This window comes from Vulpes vulpes, chromosome 4 (assembly GCF_048418805.1).
Source record: "Vulpes vulpes isolate BD-2025 chromosome 4, VulVul3, whole genome shotgun sequence".
NCBI lineage: Eukaryota > Metazoa > Chordata > Mammalia > Carnivora > Canidae > Vulpes > Vulpes vulpes.
Genome location: NC_132783.1, coordinates 107,974,283 through 107,998,519, shown reverse-complemented (window position 1 = coordinate 107,998,519; position 24,237 = coordinate 107,974,283). Strand labels below are relative to the sequence as shown.

The 24,237-nt window shown below is 35.3% G+C and overlaps 1 protein-coding gene across 1 annotated transcript; it reads left to right on the top strand.

Annotated features, from left to right (window-relative positions):
* Window positions 1-6,425: 6,425 nt before the first annotated feature.
* On the top strand, window positions 6,426-23,735 carry GABRA6 (gamma-aminobutyric acid type A receptor subunit alpha6). The gene is made up of 9 exons (XM_026010444.2): window positions 6,426-7,291; window positions 7,490-7,608; window positions 8,198-8,265; window positions 10,216-10,436; window positions 10,522-10,604; window positions 11,221-11,364; window positions 11,797-11,949; window positions 13,197-13,456; window positions 22,381-23,735. The coding sequence occupies exons 1-9, from the start codon at window positions 7,254-7,256 to the stop codon at window positions 22,654-22,656; spliced, it is 1,362 nt and encodes a 453-aa protein (XP_025866229.2). The 5' UTR covers window positions 6,426-7,253; the 3' UTR covers window positions 22,657-23,735.
* Window positions 23,736-24,237: the final 502 nt, after the last annotated feature.

Genomic DNA, 24,237 nt, shown 5'->3' with positions numbered 1-24,237 from the left:
AAAATAAAAGAAGATTAACACAAACAAAAGCCCGCTATAATTCAGTTCTGACTTTGAGTATCCAGGCAGCAAGATCAAAAGGAGAAACATGGTCAGTTATATAGTTTGTGGAAAGAAGAATATTGTTTTAGTTTCTCATCAAGACAAAGATTTTCCCATTATTTAATTTTATGAAAAATTTTCCAGGTGGGACTTAATATAATGGATACTAATTAAAGTACCAGGTGTAATGTCTTTTGATTCTTTCCCGTAGGAAACTTAAATACCATCAGTTTATAACTTCAAAATGCAGTTCAGGAACCCAGGTCTTATTCTGATAGGAGCTAAACTAATGTGTTTCAACCATTTAGACCTTTGATGGTCTAAGTGCTTTAATTGAATGTCAGGTCTCTTGTTCTATTAGCCTATGGATAGTGGCTGACAATGGAGTTCAGCAGAATATCTTTAAATTATTGAGAAATATATTAAGAAAGATATTAAGAAAGGATGTTGCAAAATTTTCATAAGCCTCTCATGAGACTTCTACATGTATTTGTGCAGATTATGCCTGGCCCAAAAGCTGAGTGTGCCAGTGGCAACAGAATTGTAGCCTATACTCTACTCCCTAAACCATACCAGAGTAAGGGGTATCTTGCTGTAATTAATCTACCTAGAGGCAATTCCCTGCCTGTGACAGACGGCCCATTTAACTTCCATTCCTAATCCACATCTTTATTGGCCGCTTATGTTATAAAGGATGAAAAAACTAAAAAAGAAAATCCCTGCTATTGTAATCAGGAGTGTCCTAGCAAGTATTGAAAGATTTTTGTAGGATTCATCTGAACATTTATCTGTGTTTATTCATTTCTTAAATCAGAAAACAAAGATATCTTGGAAGTTTCTCAACTTCCTCTGTAGCTAGACTAGGCCTGGTGACTCTATTCCTTCTTTCTTCTGTTAAATGCAGATATGATGACAAACTGAGGTAGCCTTATGGCAACCATGAAATGCAGCCTAGTCCACTCTGGCATTACTTAGCTACCAAAGCCAGGTACTGCCTACCTCCACCCTTTTCCCTACTTTTGTTTACACAACTGCAAGTTGGATTTTCCGTTTTACATCTAACATATTCCTTACTGATATAGTGCCATAATAACAAAACAGGCAGCAACAACAATATGCTCACAGCAAGTTCACAGAGCTATATAGATCTTTTAATTCTGACATATCAGATACTCTACTTCTAGTATTCTCTCACCAAAACTTGTTAAAAGTCTATTTTAAAATAATTTGTTTCTTTGATGGTCTGGGTTTATTAGAGAGCATTTATCAGCATTATGTGTGTATGTGTGTGTGTGTGTGTGTGTGTGTGTGTACAATGTCATTCAGCCACTGCTGAATCATTAGCTCCAAACTGTGCATCAAATACCTCTTAGCTTCTTCTCAGAAGAATCTCCCTACCCCTTCATTTTTTCCTCTCAGATTAAATCACTCATATAAATGGCAATCCTCTTGTATTTTATTCTAAGAAGAAACATAAAGTCACTTAATATAACAACCTGGAGGATAAAATTATTCTCATTAATGTCTCTAAACTTTCCGTGGCACTTTCAAATGTTTATTTTTATCACTTGCTTTGAGAATATCCCTTTACATGGTTGTAGGTTTGAAATTTACATTTTATCCAAGTCCAACAGAATCCATGTTAATAGTCTTCCATTCTGCTTGCTCTTCTATAACATTTCCCTAGAGCTCATCACTGGGCTTGAACCCAAAATTCTGTCCTCTTTTTCCCTATACTCCAAGCACCTGATAAATAGGCAAACAGATTCTGGGGCATGGGTAGCACTGCCAGAAGACAATGCTCAGTAGTCCCCTAGTGGCCTGAGAGAGTTCATGCAGTTTACTAAAATGCTTACTCTACTCCATGGAGGTGTGGGAAATTCATTAAGCAGCAAGATCACTAGGTATTTGCCAATTAGTACCCTCCTTTCCAGAAGGCCCAGGAAATACACTCATGATTCCACTTTGCCTAGGTTTGCTCTCCAGTGGGTCGTGCAGTCAGTCCATCCAGGCGATGTACTGTATCATCAGCTGCTTCTGAGCTCTAAAAGACCCTGTAGGAGCTAGTGACAGTAACCCAGTTACCTAGAGCAAAAATAAATAAACATAATCTATAAAAAGGATACAGTGCTTTCAGGGGGAACTCAGGGCAGATATGACACCTAGATTATGAAGGAATCAGGGAGGCCATCAGATATCTGGGCAGCTGCTCTCTCAGATTTTTCGTTGCACTGATTTGTCTCTGCTTCTTTCTGTAGAACTTCTCCATTTCTGGTTCCTCTGTATCCATAGATATTTTTCTGACGTAGCATGAATTTGGCCAAACATGCTTTCCTCTAACACTGGCAGCCTTAGTAAATACACACACACACACACACACACACACACACACACTTTTTGCTTCATTTCTAAATGCTGGAGAAAAAAATTGGCTTGACCAAGAATGATAACAACAATGATGATTATGGGTGATGATGTTGGAAGTGATGTTTGTTGATGGGTATTTTTTTCTTGTTTACTATGAGCAATTTCCTGTAATAAAGGCCTTAATGTATTTTTAATTTAATACTCACCAAGACCCTGTAATTTCATTTTATACGTGTTGAAGATGATACCTAGAGATAATAAATAATTTGCCTAGGTTATTTGCATGCTAATAAACCCGTTACCTGATACCAAAGTGGTATAATCAACAGAGACTTGATACAGAATCAAGCAGTACAAGCATGACAAATTAAGTACCTACCCCTATGAAAGGCCAATTCTCAAAGAAAAAGTGCTATTACGAATTCCTTAAACAACTCCATCATAGCCTACTAACACATGGCCATGGCTTTTCTCAAATCCTCCACTGAGGACCATGAAATCTCTCTATATTGAACTAGGTCTATCTTCCAGTCTTTTTATTCATTATATTCTTAGTCTCCTATTTTCTAGTTTCTCAGAGTTATTTGCTATTTATAAACATATCATGAATTGCCACATGTCTGAGTTCATCATACAGCTTGAAATGGCCTTTTCTAATCTACCAAAAGTTTATTCAACTTCTCAAGCTCATTTCAAATGCTGTGCCTTTCATGAAATAATCACTGGCATCCTTTCCACCACAGTTGCCTTTTTACTCTGTTTCCATAGCACATGGTTAATAATTTACTATATACCTTTAGCACCCAGTATCTTATCAGTTCTGTTATGTTGATATTAACATCTAGAATGTGAACATTCTAGAGTGAGCATTATTTTGTAAAATGTTTATATCCTCAGCATCAAGGGCTTGTCATCAGGCACTTAATAAATAAACATTAAATTGAAGTGATACTGGTTGAACAGGCATAAGTCATGAATTCATAGACCTGTAATCTTTTGGACATGACTTTTGATCCCTCCATATTTGTATTTTAAAATTTGAAATTGATTTTGCCTGACTGTATTTCCATGCCCTATAATGTGTTGAACATTCTATTGGTAACCAAGCCAGAACAATTTAAAGCTGGTGACCAGAGGATTCTCCCTTTATTGTCCTTTGTCTCCCAGAGCAATTTTATTCTTATTGCACTGGATTCCCAAACAGTATTGCATGGGAATTTTCTACAGTGTCCACAGAGAGGTCAGGTACCCCTAACAATATTAAAAATATTGTTGGCCCAGAGAGCTTAAGAGCCCCAACTTTAGAAAACAGAGTCAGAGATATCATATGTAAGCATCAAATATAAAAGTGTAAACTTTGGAATCAGAGATAATAACTAGCTCTGGGACATTAGGGTAGTTACATACATTTTCTGAGCCTCACTTTATCCTTTTGTAAAATAAGATGAAAATTGCTAGCTTGCAAGCCAGTTCTACAAATTAGAGATAATATCAATGTACATGATTGACATAGTAAGTGTTCAATAAATATTAACTATTATTACATTTTCTACCACTTTTTCTTCTTCCTTTAGTACAACCTAGTAGTACCTCTCCATTCTTCTCTTCCAGTGTACCTCCAAGATACACTTTACCACAAAGAACCTCTTTAAATCCCCTTTCTCACCACACTCCAGAGAAACTCCATAGCAGAATCTATGAATCCAAATATTCACTTGAGATCTCTACCAAACAGCTCTTCCTCATGATGACCCCAAATAACCTCCATCTCCTACTGAATATTCTTAGGGGTTATGTAATTTCCTCCTGAAACATACATGCATGAAACCTACCCATGGTTTTCCATGCTATACTTTATTAACAGGTAACTCATTTACCTTTATGGTACTTGTTCCATCTTTGAATAAATACCACAGTTGGAAATTATTTCTTTAGTAAAATGGAAAATTATTTTTTCACTGTGTTTTGTCCAATGGCCTTAGCTTATACTTAGTTTTGAATTCTGATTCTGCCCTTTTTTTAGCCGTGAGATTAGGCAAGTTACATTCTTGCTGATTTACAAAATGGACTCAATTATAGATACTTCACAGATTTTTGTGTTAGCAATGAATGAGTTGGAATATATGGAGTTCATAACACAGCTCTAGGCCTATGGTAAATGCTAAATATCTGTTAGTAACTATTAGCATTATGTTAATTTTCACTGATATAGTCTTAAATTGCATTTATTATTTTTAGACTGACTTGTTCTCCATAATAGTTTCTAAGAGACAAGGGAAAATGTTTCATGCTCCTACAAGGTGGACAGTACTTAACATGAATACCAAAATCTTTTGGTTCTAGCCTTTTCTATACATGAAAACATTAATAGCTTTTTATATCATGGAAAGTAGTACTTAGTGTTTGGTGCCAAGTTTGCTTTTTCTGTAAAATAATTTCCTCTAATCATCCTTGAGTCTGTATAAATTATTTTATACACAGAAACCTTGTTGTTGGTGATGGTACAAGGAGTAGTCTCTTCAGAGACAAAGGTGACTTAATTACTATTTGTTTCTTTTAAATAAGTAATTTTAATGAGAAAATCATTCCCATTCTATAGGTGTAGGTATATACATGTACAATCTCACCTATAATTTTTTTTTTACTATATGAAAAAAATCCGGTCTTAAACATCTAAGTTTTCTCTCTGATGACAGAAATCAGAGATGGATGATAAACATATTGATAGAAAAAAATTATGCAAGTTTACAGGGATCAATACAAATCCTATGCTTGAATAAAAATAGTAAGTTGTAGTAAACATGAACAGAGAATTATTTCATAGCATCATATATACCGATAGGGTTTCGACTGTAACTGTACAATCATTGGAAGTTGAAATGTGTTGTAGTCATCAGTTAGAGTAAGTTTAGAGTGAAAAAAATAAAAAGAGATATGGAAACCAGGTCCTGTAATGAACAAGGGAAGATTCTAGGAATGTTTAGCTTAAATTTGAGAGGACATGATAGATACATAGATATATTTAAATATATATTTGTTTAAATAGCTACCATGTGTTTTTTTTCCCAACAAATTATTGTGTATGGTTTCAAAGGTGAGAGCTAGGACAAGGGTGCAGGTTTCGGATTCACACAAGTAAAACAACGTAAGAAAACAGATACCACTTACCAGGAATATTGGAAGGAACTGTGGGTTTTGATGAATAACCAGAAAATTCCATGCAAAAGTGAGATTCTGTAATCTTAAAAAGCTACTTCACAGAAATCTTGCAGTTTTCCCCTTTTCTATTGTTTTTTTTAAGTCATAGCCAACTTATTGAAATGTTCCTCAAATAATTGATGTCATGTCCTCAGAAATGACTCTTAAGACTGTGCTATATGTCTGCAGTAGTAACCATTACCTTTGTAGAATTTAGATTCTGAAGATACAGACTGTGAACTGGGTGAATATTGTGTAGATATGGCAGAGGGATGGTCATGTGAGACACTTGCTTCTTTCTTATGTTCCTGAATTTATAGATAGAGGGAGGCCCTGGTGGCTCAGTGGTTGATCATCTGCCCTTGGCTCAGGATGTGATCCCGAAGTCCTGGGGACTGAGTCCCCACATCAGGTGCCCTGCAGGGAGCCTGCTTCTCCCTCTGCCTGTGTCTCTACCTTTCTCTCTCTGTCTCTCATGAATAAATAAATAAAATCTTAAAAAATAGATAGCATATTTATCTATAGAGAGAGATATTCACAATGCTTTTCCTTATTGCTATTTTAAATTATTTATTTAAAGATCAAAATTTTAAAACTTAAAGTGACTTCCTTTATTCCAACTTCCATCTACCAAACTAGGCAGAGAATGCTATATCTTGGGTTCAAATATTTTGCTTTTGACCTGTGGCAAGCCTCGTGAACTAGTTCAGCAACAGCATCGTGAGCCATGTCCATGGATGCTCAATTCTTACAGTATTTCTACTAGGGGAACCTTAGTCAGCTATTTCTGGACATTGTCTCTTAAAGGCAGCATCCATGAAACTTGCCAAGTTTCTAAAGATAGTGGTAGGACCCATTTACGTCTTAGCTTGAGATGTAATATCTTAGAAAGGATCAGCAATGTACTTAAACAAACAAACAAAAAACATCAATTCAATAGCAAGACAGCCAGGTGTTGTTTTAGTGTACGTAAATGCTTTTCAAAGAATAATAAGGGACAATTTTTAAGTGCAGAGGAAAGGTATGTCTGATGCAATAATCCTAATGAAATTAGAAAGAGGGAAAAAAAGAAATCAGAAAAAGAATCTAAAAAGATCTCAATATTGTTAGACTTTAGACTTTTTGAGCAATAAGAGCTGTGTAGGAATCCTTCTGTGAACCAGAGAAATAATAAATGCTGAGCCCTTTGGAACATAATCTCAATCAGCAAGATGCCACTGCTTTCCAGATTTTCTCACAGGGCCCTGCTAATTCCATGCCAAAACTAGCTGTGGATATCTTCCTTCTAATCTCCCCTAGTGCCTTATTCGATTATTGTCACTGCTCTCCGACCATACACTGTCTCTTCAGACTCTCGTTTCCCAATTGAGTCTACCAGAGGAGGCTGAGTGTCCATCAGGATGTAGTCTAAGACCACAAGCCACCTTGTTCCACATGAGAAGACAGAAGCAAGAACAAGAGAGTAAAGGGAACCTTCAAAGTTTTGCTGGCAACCTCTTCATCTACAGATTACTGGCTGGATGCAAACAGGGAAAAGAGATATGAGGGGTCTGGACGATTACTCTAGTTGATTGGCAAAGGGGAGCTTGTTAAGAGGGAGGAGAACCTAGGAGGAGGGTGAACTGGACGTTGCAGTGCACTGCAGGATGGCGTCGCCTCTGCCCTTGCTATATATTATTCTATGGTGAGTAAGATTTTTTCTGATTTTTCCTTTTAGTGCAGAGGAAAGTGAAAGCACACACTCACTGGGTAACTTCTAAATCAAATCATAGAAGAAGCCTGGATGGTGTGGCATGTATTTGTGGTGGGGTAGATGAGGGAAGATTGAACAGACCATTCTCTTTGAGGCTGGGAGTGGGGTTCATTGATTATCTCCTCACAGGGTAGAAAATACCCTAGGGAAACTTGAAGATGAAGGAAACTTCTACTCCAAAAACATCAGTCGGATCCTGGACAACTTGCTTGAAGGCTATGACAATCGGTTGCGGCCAGGATTTGGAGGTGAGAGGAAACATCCTTACTAGACCAAACATCTGTACTCTCCTTCCCCCTTCCTGCTGTTCCAAGACCCAGAGGCTTCATAAGGATAGTGGAGTGGTAGAGTGCATGGGTACTGGGAAATGCCATGTGTTCCCATCCAGCCTCTGTCCCTCCTTCTGCCTGTGACCTTCTATGCATGTTATTTGAACCCTCTAAGCCTCAGCTTCCTCAGCTGTAGTGTGGGTATATTAACAGTACTTGCCTCATAGATACGTGTGAGCATAGAATGAGATTCTCCATGCAAAGCACTTTTCTAAGTGTTCGTCCTATTAAAGCTATCAAGATGTGCTAGTTATTGTTATAATTTTTATAAGAACACTTACTTTCCCTTCATTCCTTCAATTTTCCAAATTGACCAGAAAATTTTTTACAGTAATGCGACTGGTATGAGTTTTCAGAGTTGAAAAACCCAAAGGCTCTTGCTACTGGATTACTTAAGGATGGATTGCAGATTCTGACCATGACAAAGGACTTTGTGGGAGGGTCATTACATTCAGTCCCCTTAAAATCAGTGATGATAATTATTCTTATTCTTCTGGGCTAATTTCAGGTGCTGTTACTGAAGTCAAAACAGACATTTATGTGACCAGTTTTGGGCCTGTGTCAGACGTGGAGATGGTAAGCGAGCCCTGAGTGAGGAGGGTAATTTTACTGATTGGCTTGAGAATAGAGTCCTAGAACTAACAATCTTGGACATTGTTACCAAGCTTGGCTCCAGCATCCTAATGCAATATGTGTGCCCATGCTGGGAGGGCATGGTCATTAATGTAGATTACTGGCTTAACCCCCTTCACATTTCACTAAGGGCTCTGCTTGGACACTTTGATCTGAGGCACTTTCTAAGATTATATGTTCTCTTCTGACCACATATCATGCATCAATTCTTTTCTACACAGATAAGATTTTCTCTATCTCAATGAAATCCTGGTAAATCTTTAGAATAGAAGAAAGGAAAACCAACAAAGATGATACATCATATAAGAGTATATTGAGGGTATCTGTGAAACTTAAAATATAGCTATTTTCTGTAACACATTATTTTTAGTATATTTTATTAAAATAAGGAAGGGCATCATTTGAAAAAGCTAGTGCATTGTACCTTTTGTGTTGTAAATGGACCAGTAGGTGTTCTGGGAACTCTGTTCCAGGTACAGATGGCTGTAGGATTCGTAAGAGAGTATTTATAGTAAGTGGCAATGAAAATCTGAACTAGTCTTCTAGAACGAAGTGTATCACGGTATTTTTTTCACAGTTCTCAGGTACCATTTCCTCCCTAAAAGTAAAATATAAAAACTAAAATTGAAATAAACATAACTTTAAATAGTTCAATCATTAAAGTTTATTAGAGAAGTGTAGCTGTGGATAAATGGTTATTGAAGACTTTTTTATATTCTGCTTTTTAAGTTGACAAGAAAAGAAAGAAGCAAGAAGGGAGGAAAAAAAAATGAAGGCATATCAGAAGAAGGGAAAGGAGAAGTTAGGGGAAAAGTAAGGAAAAAAAAAAAAACCCAAGGAGGTGAAGAAAAGGGAGGAGGACTTTAAGAGATAAATGTATTAAGACTTGAAAGAAAGGAGAGTCAGCAGTATCCAGAATCTTCAATTATTTTACTATCATATTTTTCACTGAGTACTGACTCACCTCAAGTATAAATAACCACAGCTCTATATATACTATATTATGGAAGTCTGGGGAACACTTGGCACTTCATTTTATGCATGTGTGTCATTTTTAAAGAATATTTGTACAGTGGAGACTTGTGATAGCCTGGCTCTTTATTATATGGATACACTGTGTGTCAAATTATATTTTGAAAATCTAATCACAACTTGTAGTAATAGCTCTCATACAGGAACACATAAAGTAGGCAAAGCAATTGTTAGCAATAGTTTGATATACTTACAAGGTATTACTTATCATTGCCTTTGCAATGACTCTTACCATAATTCTTAAGATTTCTAATGTTATTTAATAAAAGCCACAAATTAAAACTCAAAATTGTAATTATGATGCTCTGGGTAATCATGGTAACATTTGCTTTTATATTCTCTGAAAACAATATAAAATAATTGTGATATGCAGCTAGAGTATACTTATCAAGTGAAGTTTATCTATCCTTAAAAGTTTACTAAATAGTACCATGGTGTTCAGCAACACCTTTGAAAGTGAACAAGGCATTGAGGGGAATGGTTAGACTTAAGTGATGACAGGAAGGCCAGTACAAAACCAGGACTGTAAACCTTTTCATATTTTTCTTCTAAATTAATGGAGGGGAAATTAATAGGTCAATAGATAGAAAGGTGGATGACTGATAGGAAAGAGGAAGATTGTTGAAGAGAGCCAAGGTAGAGGAGGAAGGTTTGTACAACACAGCACTATCTTTTACAATAATATTGCAAATTATAAGTTTGAGAAAAATAGTTTACTGAAATCATAGTTTCTATGATAGGTTATTATCATGAAAAATTGCTTTATTTCTTAAGTTTTAGGATTGGATACATAAGCTGGTGAATGAATTATTCTTAATAAATTATCTCCCCAGCTTGCATGAATATTTTATTTTCTCTTAGGAGTATACAATGGACGTTTTCTTCCGCCAGACTTGGACTGATGAGAGGTTAAAGTTTGGGGGACCAACTGAGATTTTGAGTTTGAATAATCTGATGGTCAGTAAAATCTGGACACCTGACACTTTTTTCAGGAATGGCAAAAAATCAATTGCACACAATATGACAACCCCTAATAAACTCTTCAGAATAATGCAGAATGGAACCATTTTATATACCATGAGGTGAGACTTCCCCAATTCAACTTCCTCTAACCCAAATGATTTGTCCAGTATACTAACTCTGAACCATTTATTTCAATGTCCCTAGGCTTACCATCAATGCTGACTGTCCTATGAGGCTGGTTAACTTTCCTATGGATGGGCATGCTTGTCCACTCAAGTTTGGGAGTTGTAAGTTACAAAAAGCTTCTGAGAGTCAAATAATGCATTCAAAATGTATAATTATCCCAATAACACCTGGACACCTGGGTGGCTTAATTTGTTAAATGTTCAACTCTGGTTTTCAGCTCAGGTCATGATCTCAGGGTCCTGGGATAGAGCCCCACATTAGTAGGGCAGTTGTCTGCTTGTCTCCCTCTCCTTCTGCTCCTCTTCCCCACCCCCTCTATTTCTCTGAAGGAAATAAATAAATGTAAATAAATAAGGGTAGAATATATATATATATATATATGTATATATATATATATATTCTGACTACCAGCAAATATATATATATTCATATATATTCTGATTATAATCAAATATATATAATTATTTGATTTAGTCAGAGATCAGAAAACAAAAGAAAAATATTGCATGATAGTCTCAATGTGATTCCAGGAATATATGTATTTAATCCTGTCTGTCAATCTTGTAAATAGTCAAAGGTATAAATCACTCAGATTAAAAAAAGAAACATTAAAGAAAGTTTATGGTCTTACCTTTTTTATATGGACGAAGTATGCTTTGAAAAAAAATCACAACTAGTCAGATTCACTGCTATATTGCATTTGTTTAAAAAATTCAGATGCTTACCCCAAAAGTGAAATCATATATACATGGAAGAAAGGACCACTTTACTCAGTCGAAGTCCCAGAAGAATCTTCAAGTCTCCTGCAGTATGATCTAATTGGACAAACAGTATCTAGTGAAACAATTAAATCTAACACAGGTAAGAATTAGACCAGTTCCAGAATATAATCCAGCAAGGTGACTCCAGTGCACATTTTCAAAATATCTAGTTCTTTCTTCTCTGCATTAGCCATCCTCAGCTATGCTTGCTGTTTTGAAGTGATGAGTAGTTTTCTTTAAAATTGATTTTGCAACTATGTGCATATAAAGATTTGTGTAAAAAAAATAAAGATCTGTGTAACCTTGAAATAAGTAGTTTTGTATGTATATAACACAAAGAAACCAACTGGAAACAAAGACCTGATGTATCTATCCTCTGCTTGATCAAGTATCTTTGTCATTCAGTGAAATATGCCTTTACTTGTTTTCTTCCAGCCCATGTTAATTTAAAGATCTGCACGATTTATTTCCAGTTGCTTTCTTTTTGCACACTGTCAACAGCAATAATATTAATATACGTGTTTTCCAACAGGTGAATACGTAATAATGACAGTTTATTTCCACTTGCAAAGGAAGATGGGCTACTTCATGATACAGATATACACTCCTTGCATTATGACAGTCATTCTTTCCCAGGTGTCCTTCTGGATTAATAAGGAGTCTGTCCCTGCAAGAACTGTCTTTGGTATGCTTCACTCTTTGTCTATATTTCCATTCATTCTATAGCTCTTACTGCTTGTATATTTTAGGGGAATCTTCACACTAGTGCACTTTTTTAATTCACAAAGAAAATAGACTCCTATCATGAGTATGATATAAAATGGCTCTTATATTATCCCAAGATATGTGGTACATCCACAAAAAATTTGTCTTGGCAAGAATTCTGGCTGGATTCCTGTGACTATTTAGGAGTTTTTTTTTTTTTCTTTTTTAAAATCTCAATTTGCTTTTTCATAACTGAGGAAAAGCAGAAAAGTAAAAACCAACATATAAATCCATAAAAAGAAAGGCTAAGATATTGAACCCCAAATATAAATTATGTCTTGCTTTTATTAGGTTGAACTATAAGAAAGTGCCATTTTTTCTAGGTCTAAAAATAGTTACATATGACCAATTTCCCATGTTTCAAACTAAATATTGAGTTGCATTTATGATATGTAGAATTGCTATTAGTTTTGGTGGAAAAAATGACATTAGAAAAAGAGCTGTAACAGAAAATATCATCAATAACAAAATCCAATTTTGGGGGGTTTTAATGATTATACAATTAGAGAGGTTCACAGGGAAGACCTGAGTCAAATTGAAATCGTAGAGGAATTTTGACTTTTTAATTTACTATATTAAAATAGATCTCATCCTGCAAATTATAGAAGAATACCTATATAATGATGTTGGCCATCTTCAAATTACATATATTCTCCAACTATTATATAAGACATTAAACTGCTAGTGACTGATGAAATTATTTTCTCATGAGTAAATATTTTACCTTAAGATCAAGCTAGAATTTTTTTTAAAAAAATTAAAGAACCTAATATTATGTTTACTATTCATACCAGATAGACTTCTTAAATATGATAGGTATTATCAGCTATTCAAATTGACCAAGAATTCAAGGTTTTAGTACTGATGTGATAATATTGCTGTAAGTTTTCTTAATAAGTAAATGATTAGAATTATTTGTGAGTTAAACTTTACAATAGTTAAGCTAAATCAAATCAGAAAATATTTCTTGAACAACTACGGTGTACACATCACCACACTAAATATCGAAGGATACAAAACGATAACACCTATGATAAGAATTGTGAATAATTATAAAACAATAACAAAAATTATATTTGCAGAGTGTTTAATCCACTGACACATTCTCATTTGTTGTTATTGGATTCCAAATGCTAATGCTGCATTTCTCATTCTTTTTCATTGTAGGGATCACCACTGTTTTAACCATGACCACATTAAGCATCAGTGCCCGGCACTCCTTGCCAAAAGTGTCATATGCAACTGCCATGGATTGGTTTATAGCTGTTTGCTTTGCTTTCGTCTTCTCCGCTCTTATTGAGTTTGCGGCTGTCAACTATTTTACCAATCTTCAGACACAGAAGGCCAAAAGGAGGGCACAGAATGCAGCCTCACCCCCAGTTACAATATCAAAAGCAACTGAACCCTTGGAAGCTGAGATTGTATTGGTAATTGTTTACTTTTCTAATGTTTCTCATCACTATAGGAAAAGGCAGCCTAACAGTGATCACAAACAACTAAATAGTCCAAAAAATACTATTATGTGAACATAAGTTACATAATTCTGGTTCCAAGGCCAACTTCTGTTCCAATTTTGTAGGGGAAAAAAAGCAACAATCTTTCATTTATCTTTTCTCTTAACTTCTTGCATTCTTCTTTTATCATCCTCACTGGTACTAGTGGATTCCAAGCTCTCAGAAGAGATGAGAAAATTCTTCTCACCCTTTAGATATTTCCTTTGAGCAGGTTTACTTATACCAACTAGGGAGAATAAGGTGAAAAAAAAAGTTCCTAATGAAGCTTCAGAGTCTGAGGGAAATAAACAGGGACTCCTATAGAATGGACAATTTTTGTTAGAAATCTGCTTGCTGCTTTATTTCAAGGCAAGATGTAAATATTAGGTTCTATGAATGCTGAGTCATAAGCAAGGTTTTTGATTTAAATGAAAACATTCTCATGTTCACATTTGTATATTAAACACATGTATCCTAAAGTGTTTTTATTCAAAGACTTATAATAAATGATGAATACCTATAAAATACAGTTTAGATTTGCTGTGGCTAAGCTCTAGTTTTCAAAGGATTTTTTGAAAAACAAACAAATGATGGTTTTAATAATTCAAGGGTCGTAAATATGCCCCCAAATTTCAATTTCACATATGAGTAAATTTTCACAACAGTAAATTTTCATAGTTCAGCTGCAGACATTTTTTAATGGATTATAGGAATGATTGACAAATATACATTTTTATGTCAATGCAAATTCCAAATAATAGTTCTTGAAAAGAAGAAAATCTTGCTCTGTAAAATTGAGTACTCCCGACACTTTGAATTAAAAATGTCTTTATAATCAATTCTTGTGACCTTTTCCAAATCACAGAACCACATGAAGTTCAGCTAATCCTAGTTTAACTTTAATGATAAAAATTGCAAAGCTATGTGTGTTTTACTCTCAAATACTCAGGCATTTATTGGTTAAAAAGATGATAGCTTCTTGTTGAAACTTCTCTTTTGATATACTAAGAAACTTGTTTGAGTATCTATATTTTCTCCAAGGAATAAAATAAGGCTGTTCCCATAGTGCAAATATGTAAAGTTTTTTTTTTTCTTAAATTAGTTCTCATTAAAAACAACAACAACAAAAGAAACCAAGTTTGCTATCCAGTGATCCAGACCAATTACCTCTGCTTACGAATCAAAAATAGAGAGGTAAAATGTTAGTTACTAGTTGCTAGAAAAACTAGGGTTCAGTTCCAGATGTCAGGATATACACAGATTTACAGAGGCAGAGGCTATCCCATCTCCAACAATTCCACAAAGGCTGATGTATAAAAGAGTGCACACCACAAGATAAAACACTTTCAGAATATGAGGTCGTTCCTAAAATTCTTCCCTTGACCTCTTTTTTTTTTTTATCTATTGTCTTTATATATATGTTTGAAAGGCCACAAAAATATACATTTTATAGTAAAAGTATGCTAGCCTTAAGACTCAGTCTAAAACACTTGAAAATAATTTTTTTAAAAAATATTTTAAGAATTAGTTTATGTTTGTAGTAACAAGTGATTATGCTATAAGCTATCTGTATTTAATAGGTACATGATCAACATATTGCCCAATGGTCACATACTATCTTACCATGTATCTATAAATAAAGAATAATTCATATTTATTAGAATTAGGTTTAACACTTTCCTTTAAGAAATGCACTAAAAATGAAAAGAGAAATTCATGAAAAATAAGATAAAAAATAACTCAAATGATTTTGAATATGTTCATTGATCTGATGTTGAGATTAAAAAGAAAGATCAACTTCCTTACTTCAACTTCAGTTCTTTTGAAATATGTATTACTGAAAGGAATCTGATTTCAAATCCTTAGAGAAAGCATAGAGTTAGCATTTCCTTTGTCTATTATTTTAAACGTATAATTTATTAATAAGATGGAATTTAAGATCTCAGGTCTTCATATAAGCTATCTTCTACATCTAAAATAGTAACATATAATGAGCAGGTCCTTTGGGAAGCTGGATAAAAATATGCATTTAAATCATCTCTAAGTACTTTTTTCTTATGAGTTGACTTTTTTCTTATGAAAAGTTTTATTTCTAAACCTGGCTTCACTTAAAACATTTTAAGGCAATGAAAAGCAGGATTTTGTTTCTGAAAGGCTAGGTCAAAGCATAAAAATAAAAATAAAAACCAAAATAAGCAAACCTAACAATACAAGCCTTGTAGGTATCAAAACTAAATATAGATGATTACATGGAACATTTACATTTTATTTATTCATGTCAAACCTTGGCAATTTGCCTTATATAATGTAGAGGAACAAAGATAAATTACACATTTGCAATTTATACAACACAATGGTATATTATGATTGCTAGGCCATTTTTTTCTTTCAAATACCATGACATTTAAAAACGCCTATTCAGTTGTAATCAAAATAACGTCATTTGAGTAAGTTGGACATTGAAAAAGCAAACCAGTGTGGTTAGGTTGAAATAAAATTAAGTGCTTAGATGTTTTATGTGATTCTAAGTTATATTTTAATGTCCTCATTGCTTTTCACAAGAAACTATTTAGAATGAATATGGGAAAGAGTTTATCACTTTGATTTTGACCTTGAAATTTGATATAATAATGGCAAAGAAGTTCAGGAGTTTTAAATCTAGCACTCAAACCCAAAGAGACATCTAAAACTAAATCCTCAGAAGTGCTTGGTAGACTAATGGCTTTCTGGTTTTAAGGCATTTACAACTAGATACTAGGGTTTGGGTTTTGGGTTTGTTTGTTTTTTTTTTTTTTTTTTTTTTTTTTTTAGATTTTGAGAATAAATTATCTACACAGCCTCTTTCCTGGTTATATGGTACCTTTCCTTATTGCTTTTTATCTGGTATGCTGTATTGACTTTAGAGAGTTACTCTTATCCTCATGTTTCATAAATTATTATGTGTCTAGAGTATGCTTATTCTGCATGTTAGATCAAGTTTGGACCTACATCACTTTTTGGATGTTTGATAGTTTCCTTGTTATTTTATTTTTAAATTTCTCAAAATCTTTTTTTAAGATTTTTATTTATTTATTCATAGAGACACACACACACACACACACACACACACACACACACAGAGGCAGAGACACAGGCAGAGGGAGAAGCAGGCTCCATGCAGGGAACCCGATGTGGGACTCAATCCTGGGTCTCCAGGATCATACCCCGGGCCGCAGGCATGCTAAACCCCTGCACCACCGGGGCTGCCTAATAGTTTCCTTGTTATTTTAAAGGTCTAAGCCCTCATTACTATGTCCGTAAGAATGAATTTCCCCACCTATTGATACATTCAATGTGGCTTTTCTTTTTCATAAGGAGGTATGATGTTCTTGGCAAATTATCTACAAACAAAATTGGCCATAATTTCATTAGTCAGGACAATAATTATATTTATGCTGATTACATTATTTGTTCTTTTTTTTTTTTTTTTTTCATCTGGCACCCATTTATTGAGTACCTATGTATTCACTGAATTACTTATACCATAAGTGCTTGTTAAATGTTCCATATCCTTTGTAGAATGCTGGGGATATGTTAGTGAGTGACATCAGTATCGCTTCTTCCCTCACAAGCTTTTTGCTGAACAGGAAGAAAGACAAACCAATGAACCATGACAATTGACTGTGATAAAGACTCTGGTTAGAGATGTATAGTGGCTAAAGAAGAGCCATGCAAGAGTACCTAACACAGTCTGAAGGGATTATCATTCTGGAGGAAGTGTTGCCTCAGCTGAGAACAGAAGGATGAGCCTGGCCCTATTCTAGAAACACCAAGCCAGTTGCTAGCAAATTGGGAATAGAGCAGGGAAATAGACATATTATATTCTTTCTTTATTCCCTTTCAAGATTGGGATGATCTGCTGGGTCATTATCATATTGCCTTCCACCTATGTAGAGAGATATGAAGCACAGAATACTAAAGGATTTACTTCCCATGTTCCAAATATTTCCTGGATTTCTTTGAATATTATCATTACTCTGTAGAACTAAGGGTTAAACTAAGCCCATCAGAGACTCTGAGTCCTTCACCATGGTTGTGCTATTGCATAAGTTATAGAGAGGTCAGGGTGGATTAGATGAGGGGTGTAGGTAGTTAGTTCTTTCTCTATACCTTCTATCAAATCCCCATCCAATATTCCCTTCTTTACCCTCCAAACATTCCAGTATGATTTCCAGACACGTACCTTACACCACTGACCCACCAGATTGGTGCCAATAAGCTGCTTCTTTGTAGAAATTCTGGAATCATCTCTGTCCCAATTCTACCAGCTATTACTTAGATGCAAGAAAATTTGATTTGAAATTCTTATTTTCTCCATAATAATTCACATAATAGTTTTCTAAAAAAATTAAGTACTAAATGTTTTCAAATTTCTCTTATATTTGATGCTCCCGTCTGCTGGTCCAAAAAGCAGATGTTTTGTTTGTCCCTTGGATAATGCAGCCATGGCTAGAATATCTCTCTTGAGAGATAACCCATTGCCCCTTCCTCTTTAACATATTAGATTCACTGAATGCTGTATCAAAATTGCTTTAAGTACTTTCCAAATGTCTTATCTTTACATCAAATAATTGATTGTCATAAAGTCCAGTTTGACTCAAAGTACCTTTGCAATATGGCATTACTTAAAACAAAGCAGTGCTCTATAAATACCCAAAGCAGGATGGCATTCAGCAGCAGGGAAGCCCTGGAAAAATTCAAAACCACAGGTGTTCCACTCAAAACAGTGACAGCCCCAAGCTGAGCCCTCATCTGGACTCTGACAAAAACCTATTTTACCATCAGCTGAAGCTGCCGGGCTTACAATAGAACAGGCGGGGTCTGAAGCAAACCTGTATCTTGAATGGCTTGTAAAATTGGCTTTCTTTTCATTTCAGAAATTCAATGTGATTCTTCTAAATTGGAGTCCAGTTTCCTGTACTGCCAATTCCCAATTATGCAGGAGCTGATTATCCAGCATGTGGGTTAGCCAGGCCTCTTGCATTTCCTTGAGCATATCATATTTCCTGCCTGCTAGAAATACCCCCAAGCAGTGCTGGACAGTGAGATAGCTGTAACTCCAACAAGCCAGTGATACTCAGTGACAGGTGACTTTTTTCCCCAGAGAATATTTGGCAATGTCTGGAGATATATCTGGTTGTCATAATGTTGAGGAGGGAGATGCTACAGACATCTTGTGGGTAGAACCCAGTGATACTTCTCAACATCCCATGATGTGCAGGATAATCTTTCACAACATAGAAGTATCCTACCCAAAGTATCAATGGTTTTGTGTTTGAGAAAGCATGCCCTGAATCTTAGAGCTGATGGGAAGAAATCATAAAAATTATTAAGTGTGTGATCTTAAGCATCTGAGAGTGATTAATCACTTCAGGCAGTGATTACCTTGTGTGAGTTTCCCACTTCAGCCTTCATTTGCTCATCTCTAAAATGAAAATAATAATTACATTATAGTTTTTTTTCCAGGAATAGGCAAAATAATGCATGCTAAGGGCTGTGTAGTACTTGTCAATTATAAGCATTTAGATTTGGTACTTGTAATATGAAACAATACACTAAAATATAATGTAAAATAACCATAAAACTTTTTGTTTTCTTTTCCTTGCCTGATCACTCTAAGAAATCCTGGAAATGTTTAGATTTTCATTCGTTTGCTGATTCAGCATATGCTTATCAAGCCCATATTACGTTCTGTGCACTGGTGAGGTACCGTGAAGCACTTATACTTGGAAATAATACGCCCTCTACCAATAAGGAGATTTTATGTCAGGAAAGGATATAAGGCACAACTGAAATCATATTTACAAGGAAGAGTATGATTAACACCTAAGTAAATTATAACAGCTAAGTAGGCAGAAAAGTATTCTCTAATATATCTATGATATATATTTTGTATATCTAATATCTATCCATCTATCTTATCTGTAAATATATACATTACATTTGCTTTCTCAAATTTTTAAGGAAAAGGAAAACTTACAGAGAAAGTAATAATTGTCCCTAGCTTTAAAGAAGGGAACTTCACACAGCAGAAAATTAGTATATATGGAATTGCAATCTAAGGCTTTTTCACTTTATTTTTAGTGAAATTAGTATATATGGAATTGCAATCTAAGGCTTTTTCACTTTATTTTTCACTTTATTTACTTTTTCACTTTTTCACTTTATTAGTTTTTCACCTAGCTCTTAAACAACCCTCCATAAAGATTGTTTGGGGAAGTAGATGAGGAAATGGGGAATCCTGTTGTAGGGGATCTTTGATTCCTGGCTAATGCCATTAAATTTTTCATGTGTTTTGAATGTCATTCGGCAATTCTTACTTTATGTGTGACATTGTGACAATGCCAAAAGATTGACAAATAACTATTTTCTCCCATAGCTTTAAAGAGGGGAGATAAAACAATGCTTTACATTTTCATGGTAGATTATGTTTTATAATCATTTTTTTGCCTCAATGACCGTTTTCATGTCTTCCCTCTTTCTTCTTAAAAAAGGAAATAAACACGGGCAATGTGTGCTATTAAAAATCAAGATGAGTTTAGAAAGAGAATCTGCTCTAAAGGCTTGCTCTCATTTTCCTCCATCATGATCCTTAGAAATTTTACTAAAGTATTTCAGTGTTCCATGTATCTGGGAGGAGGATAACACTTTCTGGAAAATGAAATAGTAACACATTTTGCTCTTTCAGTGGGGGAATATTTCAATAACATGGTTAATGGCTAAAAATTCAAATTAGAGTCTGAGATATATGATAGAAACTCTGAAAAGAAGGTGCTATGTTTATTCCCTATTTGCACTGAGATCAAAATACCACTGCTCTGGTCCTGTCCACATACTGGCCGGTGACCATGGGCACAGTAGTCCTCAGCTGTCACATGATTTTAATAGAAGGTGTTATTTATTTCCTGTCTAAGATTTGCAGACAGAGCCCTCTACTATTTAAGTTATATTCTAACATCAAAACCTATGATTTATTTAATTCTGTAAAGAGTCCTTAGCACAATACTGGGTGAATACATAACAAATAAAGATATTCCTTCCTTGAAATTCACCATGGTCATGAGAAATCTGACATGACTACAGAGATTCATTTTTGCTTTTGGTGAAGAGATTTTCCCATGGCCTCTAAAAGCACACAGGGCTTTAACTCTCAATGATGACTATTATTATTTAGGTACTCAGTAAATTCTATGACAAATCACACAGCAAAATTTAGAAGAGGACTATAGAGAGAAGAGGTTCTTGGATTCATTATTTCTTGCACTCCAAATGTCACCACATCGGCAGGTCATTCTGGTCCTGTGGCTCAACCCGCACAGGGGAGGCGACTGCCTCATCCTGTTGCTGTAGGGTTGCTGGCTAAAACCACGGGAGTCTACCCACGTGAGTAACATACCCTGCCAGGCATCAAAGTGGTGATTTTGCTGCCAGGGAGAAAACAAGGCAGTGTTACAAGAGCAGAGATCATGTACAGCAAGTGTTTGAAGACAGAAACCAGCAAGGACAACCTGGCCACAAGGAGAGTGACTATTGCAGGATATAGATAAGAAAATATATAAATCAGAGGAAGGTCCCCTGGCCTCCAATGGTATGAAAGGAGTCTAAAACAAACAGAATTAGAGTATCTGAACTAGACCCAGTACTTTAAAGACAAGAAAAAGTGTGGATGATGCAATAAACATTGAAATTGACCAGTGTGGTTTATTACTAATTGTGTGACTATGAGCGAGGCCTTTCCAGCTCCACCCTCTGGACTTAGCCTTCTCAGCTGACAATTAATGTGCTAAACATTCCTTTCAGGACTAAAAATGGTTGTCTTATGATTTCTAATGATAAAAAAGAATGTATAACAATTCTGAAGTCAGTAAATGAAATCATTTTTTGGTGACTTAAGATGGAGGACCAGTGGAGAAGTTCTGAATGGGAAGCAGAAAGCTCTCAACATAGAACTTACGAGCTTAAAAGGCAGTATGTATCAAGGGATGAATAGTCATTCCACTCAGTTTATGGGTACTGATACTTTGTCTTTGCCTTTTCACATACACAAGCACTTTAATATTTTTTGTTGCTGTTTTCTCAGCTGGGTCAAATTTATGAACATGTGAAGATGAGGATAGAGGCGAAAAGGATGATATCAACTAACTGAACTGCTAGATTTTTTTTACATTAACTAATTGTCCATATATTCCAAATTGAAATTGCCTTTGTTGCCTACACTCATTGTTCTATAGGCTTATGCACCACCAGGAAAACGTGGGGATGATGAAATAAGCATTGAAATTGACCAGTTGTAGTTCTTCCTAATAGCCTAATGGTCATTACAGTTTCTGGAATGTGGAATATGCTTGGCATCAATTGCTGATGTATTAAATTATAGGATGTTGGATGGAAGCAAATCATTTTTTTTAAATTTGTTTTACCACTTTCTTGGAAGAGTAGCACCATCAAATACTATTAAGAATTTGCTAATATTGGGGTGCCTGGGTGGCTCAGTTGGTTAAGCGTCTGCCTTTGGCTCAGGTCACAATCTCAGGGTCCTGGAATTGAGCTCCTCATCAGGCTCTCTGCTCAGCAGGAAGCCTGCTTCTGCCTGCTGCTCCACCTGCTTGTGTTCTCACTCTCTCTCTCTCTCTCTGTCAAATAAATAAAATCTTGAAAAAAATTTTGTCAAAATTTAAACAAGCATTTGCTAACATTTTATCTTAAATATATAATAATATGTGATATTATAAGATAATAACATCTGTCAATGGTGAAAAAGTGACTAAGGGATCTCTAGTCTTTGATTTAAGCTGAATATGTATGTCGTTTCCTTACAGCATCCTGATTCCAAGTATCATCTGAAGAAAAGAATCACCTCTCTGACTTTGCCAATAGTTCCATCCCCTGAGGCCAGCAAAGTCCTCACAAAGGCTCCCATCTTGCCATCAACACCTGTCACACCCCCACCACTCTCTCCAGCCTTTGGAGGCACCAGTAAAATAGACCAGTATTCTCGGATTCTCTTCCCAGTTGCATTTGCAGGATTTAACCTTGTATACTGGGTAGTTTACCTTTCCAAAGACACAATGGAAGTGAGCAGCAGTGTTGAATAGCTTGCAGCCAAGACAACTTGTTTTCTGTAAGTTCTTATTTTGTAGTATTAAGACTTGTATAGATGCTTTTCTGAAACATTGAAAATCTTTGAGTAGCTTTGAGTAAGCATGTATGGGCCAAAAAGCAATAATGTTACTTCTCAGAACTAGAAGTTGAAAGTTGTTGGAAAATATGACTTTTTTGTATGTTAGAGAAAAAATTTTAAGAGAATAAGTTGTACTCAAGATGAATTTGCCCATCTTTGTCCTTCAGTGTTCAATATTTTAATTATCACTGTGATTAGCCTTTACCACAAAGAAGATAAACTAAGACATGCTGACACATCCAAAGGTGGCCTTAAAATACATTTATTATGGCTTAGTTGTCAAAGAGAGCAAAATATAAATAGTCTAAATATTTATCAATAGGTTAATACCAGCATGTTGGAGACCTTTACGCCAGTAAAATTGTTTTCAGCATCATTGTACAGCCTGTATTGAGCTTAGCCATTTGTTTTTAACCTTGCTGTGCTGTTTTACCTCAATAAAAATAAATAAAGTATGCATATGTACATAGCTTTAGTTGGACTGCAATATAGTGCTGTTTTATCTCATTAGGCTCTCCTTTCAAAATAATATGCTCATCATAATTCCATGAAATTGTAGAAAAAATAAGACTATAATGGAGCCTTGTTATGACTGTGGCTATATCTCATATTTTTTACTTGAGTATACCACTAAATAAAACAATAATAAACATGGTTCTCTGGATCTGTTAGATAAAGCTAGAGAGAAGACTTTCCTTAAGTATGAAGAAATGAAGAGACTACCTCTACCCAGTGTTAGTGTCCCTGGTGATTCTAAGAAGTAGAAGGTGCGGCACAGGCAGGATCAGTCATCTGGCTCTAAACAAAGAGTCGAGGGGCACCTGGGTGGCTCAGCAGTTGAGCATCTGCCTTCGGCTCAGGTCATGATCCAGGGTCCTGGGATCGAGTCCCACATCAGTCTCCCCGCAGGGAGCCTGCCTCTGCCTCTGCCTATGTCTCTGCCTATCTCTCTGTGTGTCTCTCATGAATAAATAAATAAAATCTTTAAAAAAATAGAGTCATGTTTGTATTCAGAGTCAATCTTTCATCTCCTTCCTGCTCACTCAATACACTTTCAGTTATAAGATGAATACAGTCTAAGTAATATATAACATGGTAACTATAGTATAACTCTCTATTGTATGATTGACAGTCAGTAACAGGCACACCTGCGTGGCTCAGCAGTTGAGCATCTGCCTTTGGCTCAGGGCATGATCCTCGTCCCAGGATGGAGTCCCACATCGGGCTCCCTGAGAGAAGTCTGCTTCTCCTCTGTCTATGCTTCTGCCTCTTTCTGTGTGTGTCTCTCATGAATAAATAAATAAAATCTTAAAAAAAAAAAAGTCAATAAGAGAGAACTTAAATGTTCTCAGGGAAAAAAAAAACCTAAAAGGTAAATATGTAAGTTAATGGATATGTTAATTGACTAACTCAATGGAGGGGATCATTTCCTAATGTATTCATATATCAAATCATCACACTGTACATTCTAAATACCTTGCAATTTTATTTGTCA

Coding starts and splice junctions, on each gene's coding strand:
- GABRA6 (XM_026010444.2), top strand. CDS start 7,254: ATGGCGTCGCCTCTGCCCTTGCTATATATTATTCTATG. Junction 7,292..7,489: donor TTGCTATATATTATTCTATG/GTGAGTAAGATT, acceptor ATCTCCTCACAG/GGTAGAAAATACCCTAGGGA. Junction 10,437..10,521: donor ACCATTTTATATACCATGAG/GTGAGACTTCCC, acceptor CAATGTCCCTAG/GCTTACCATCAATGCTGACT.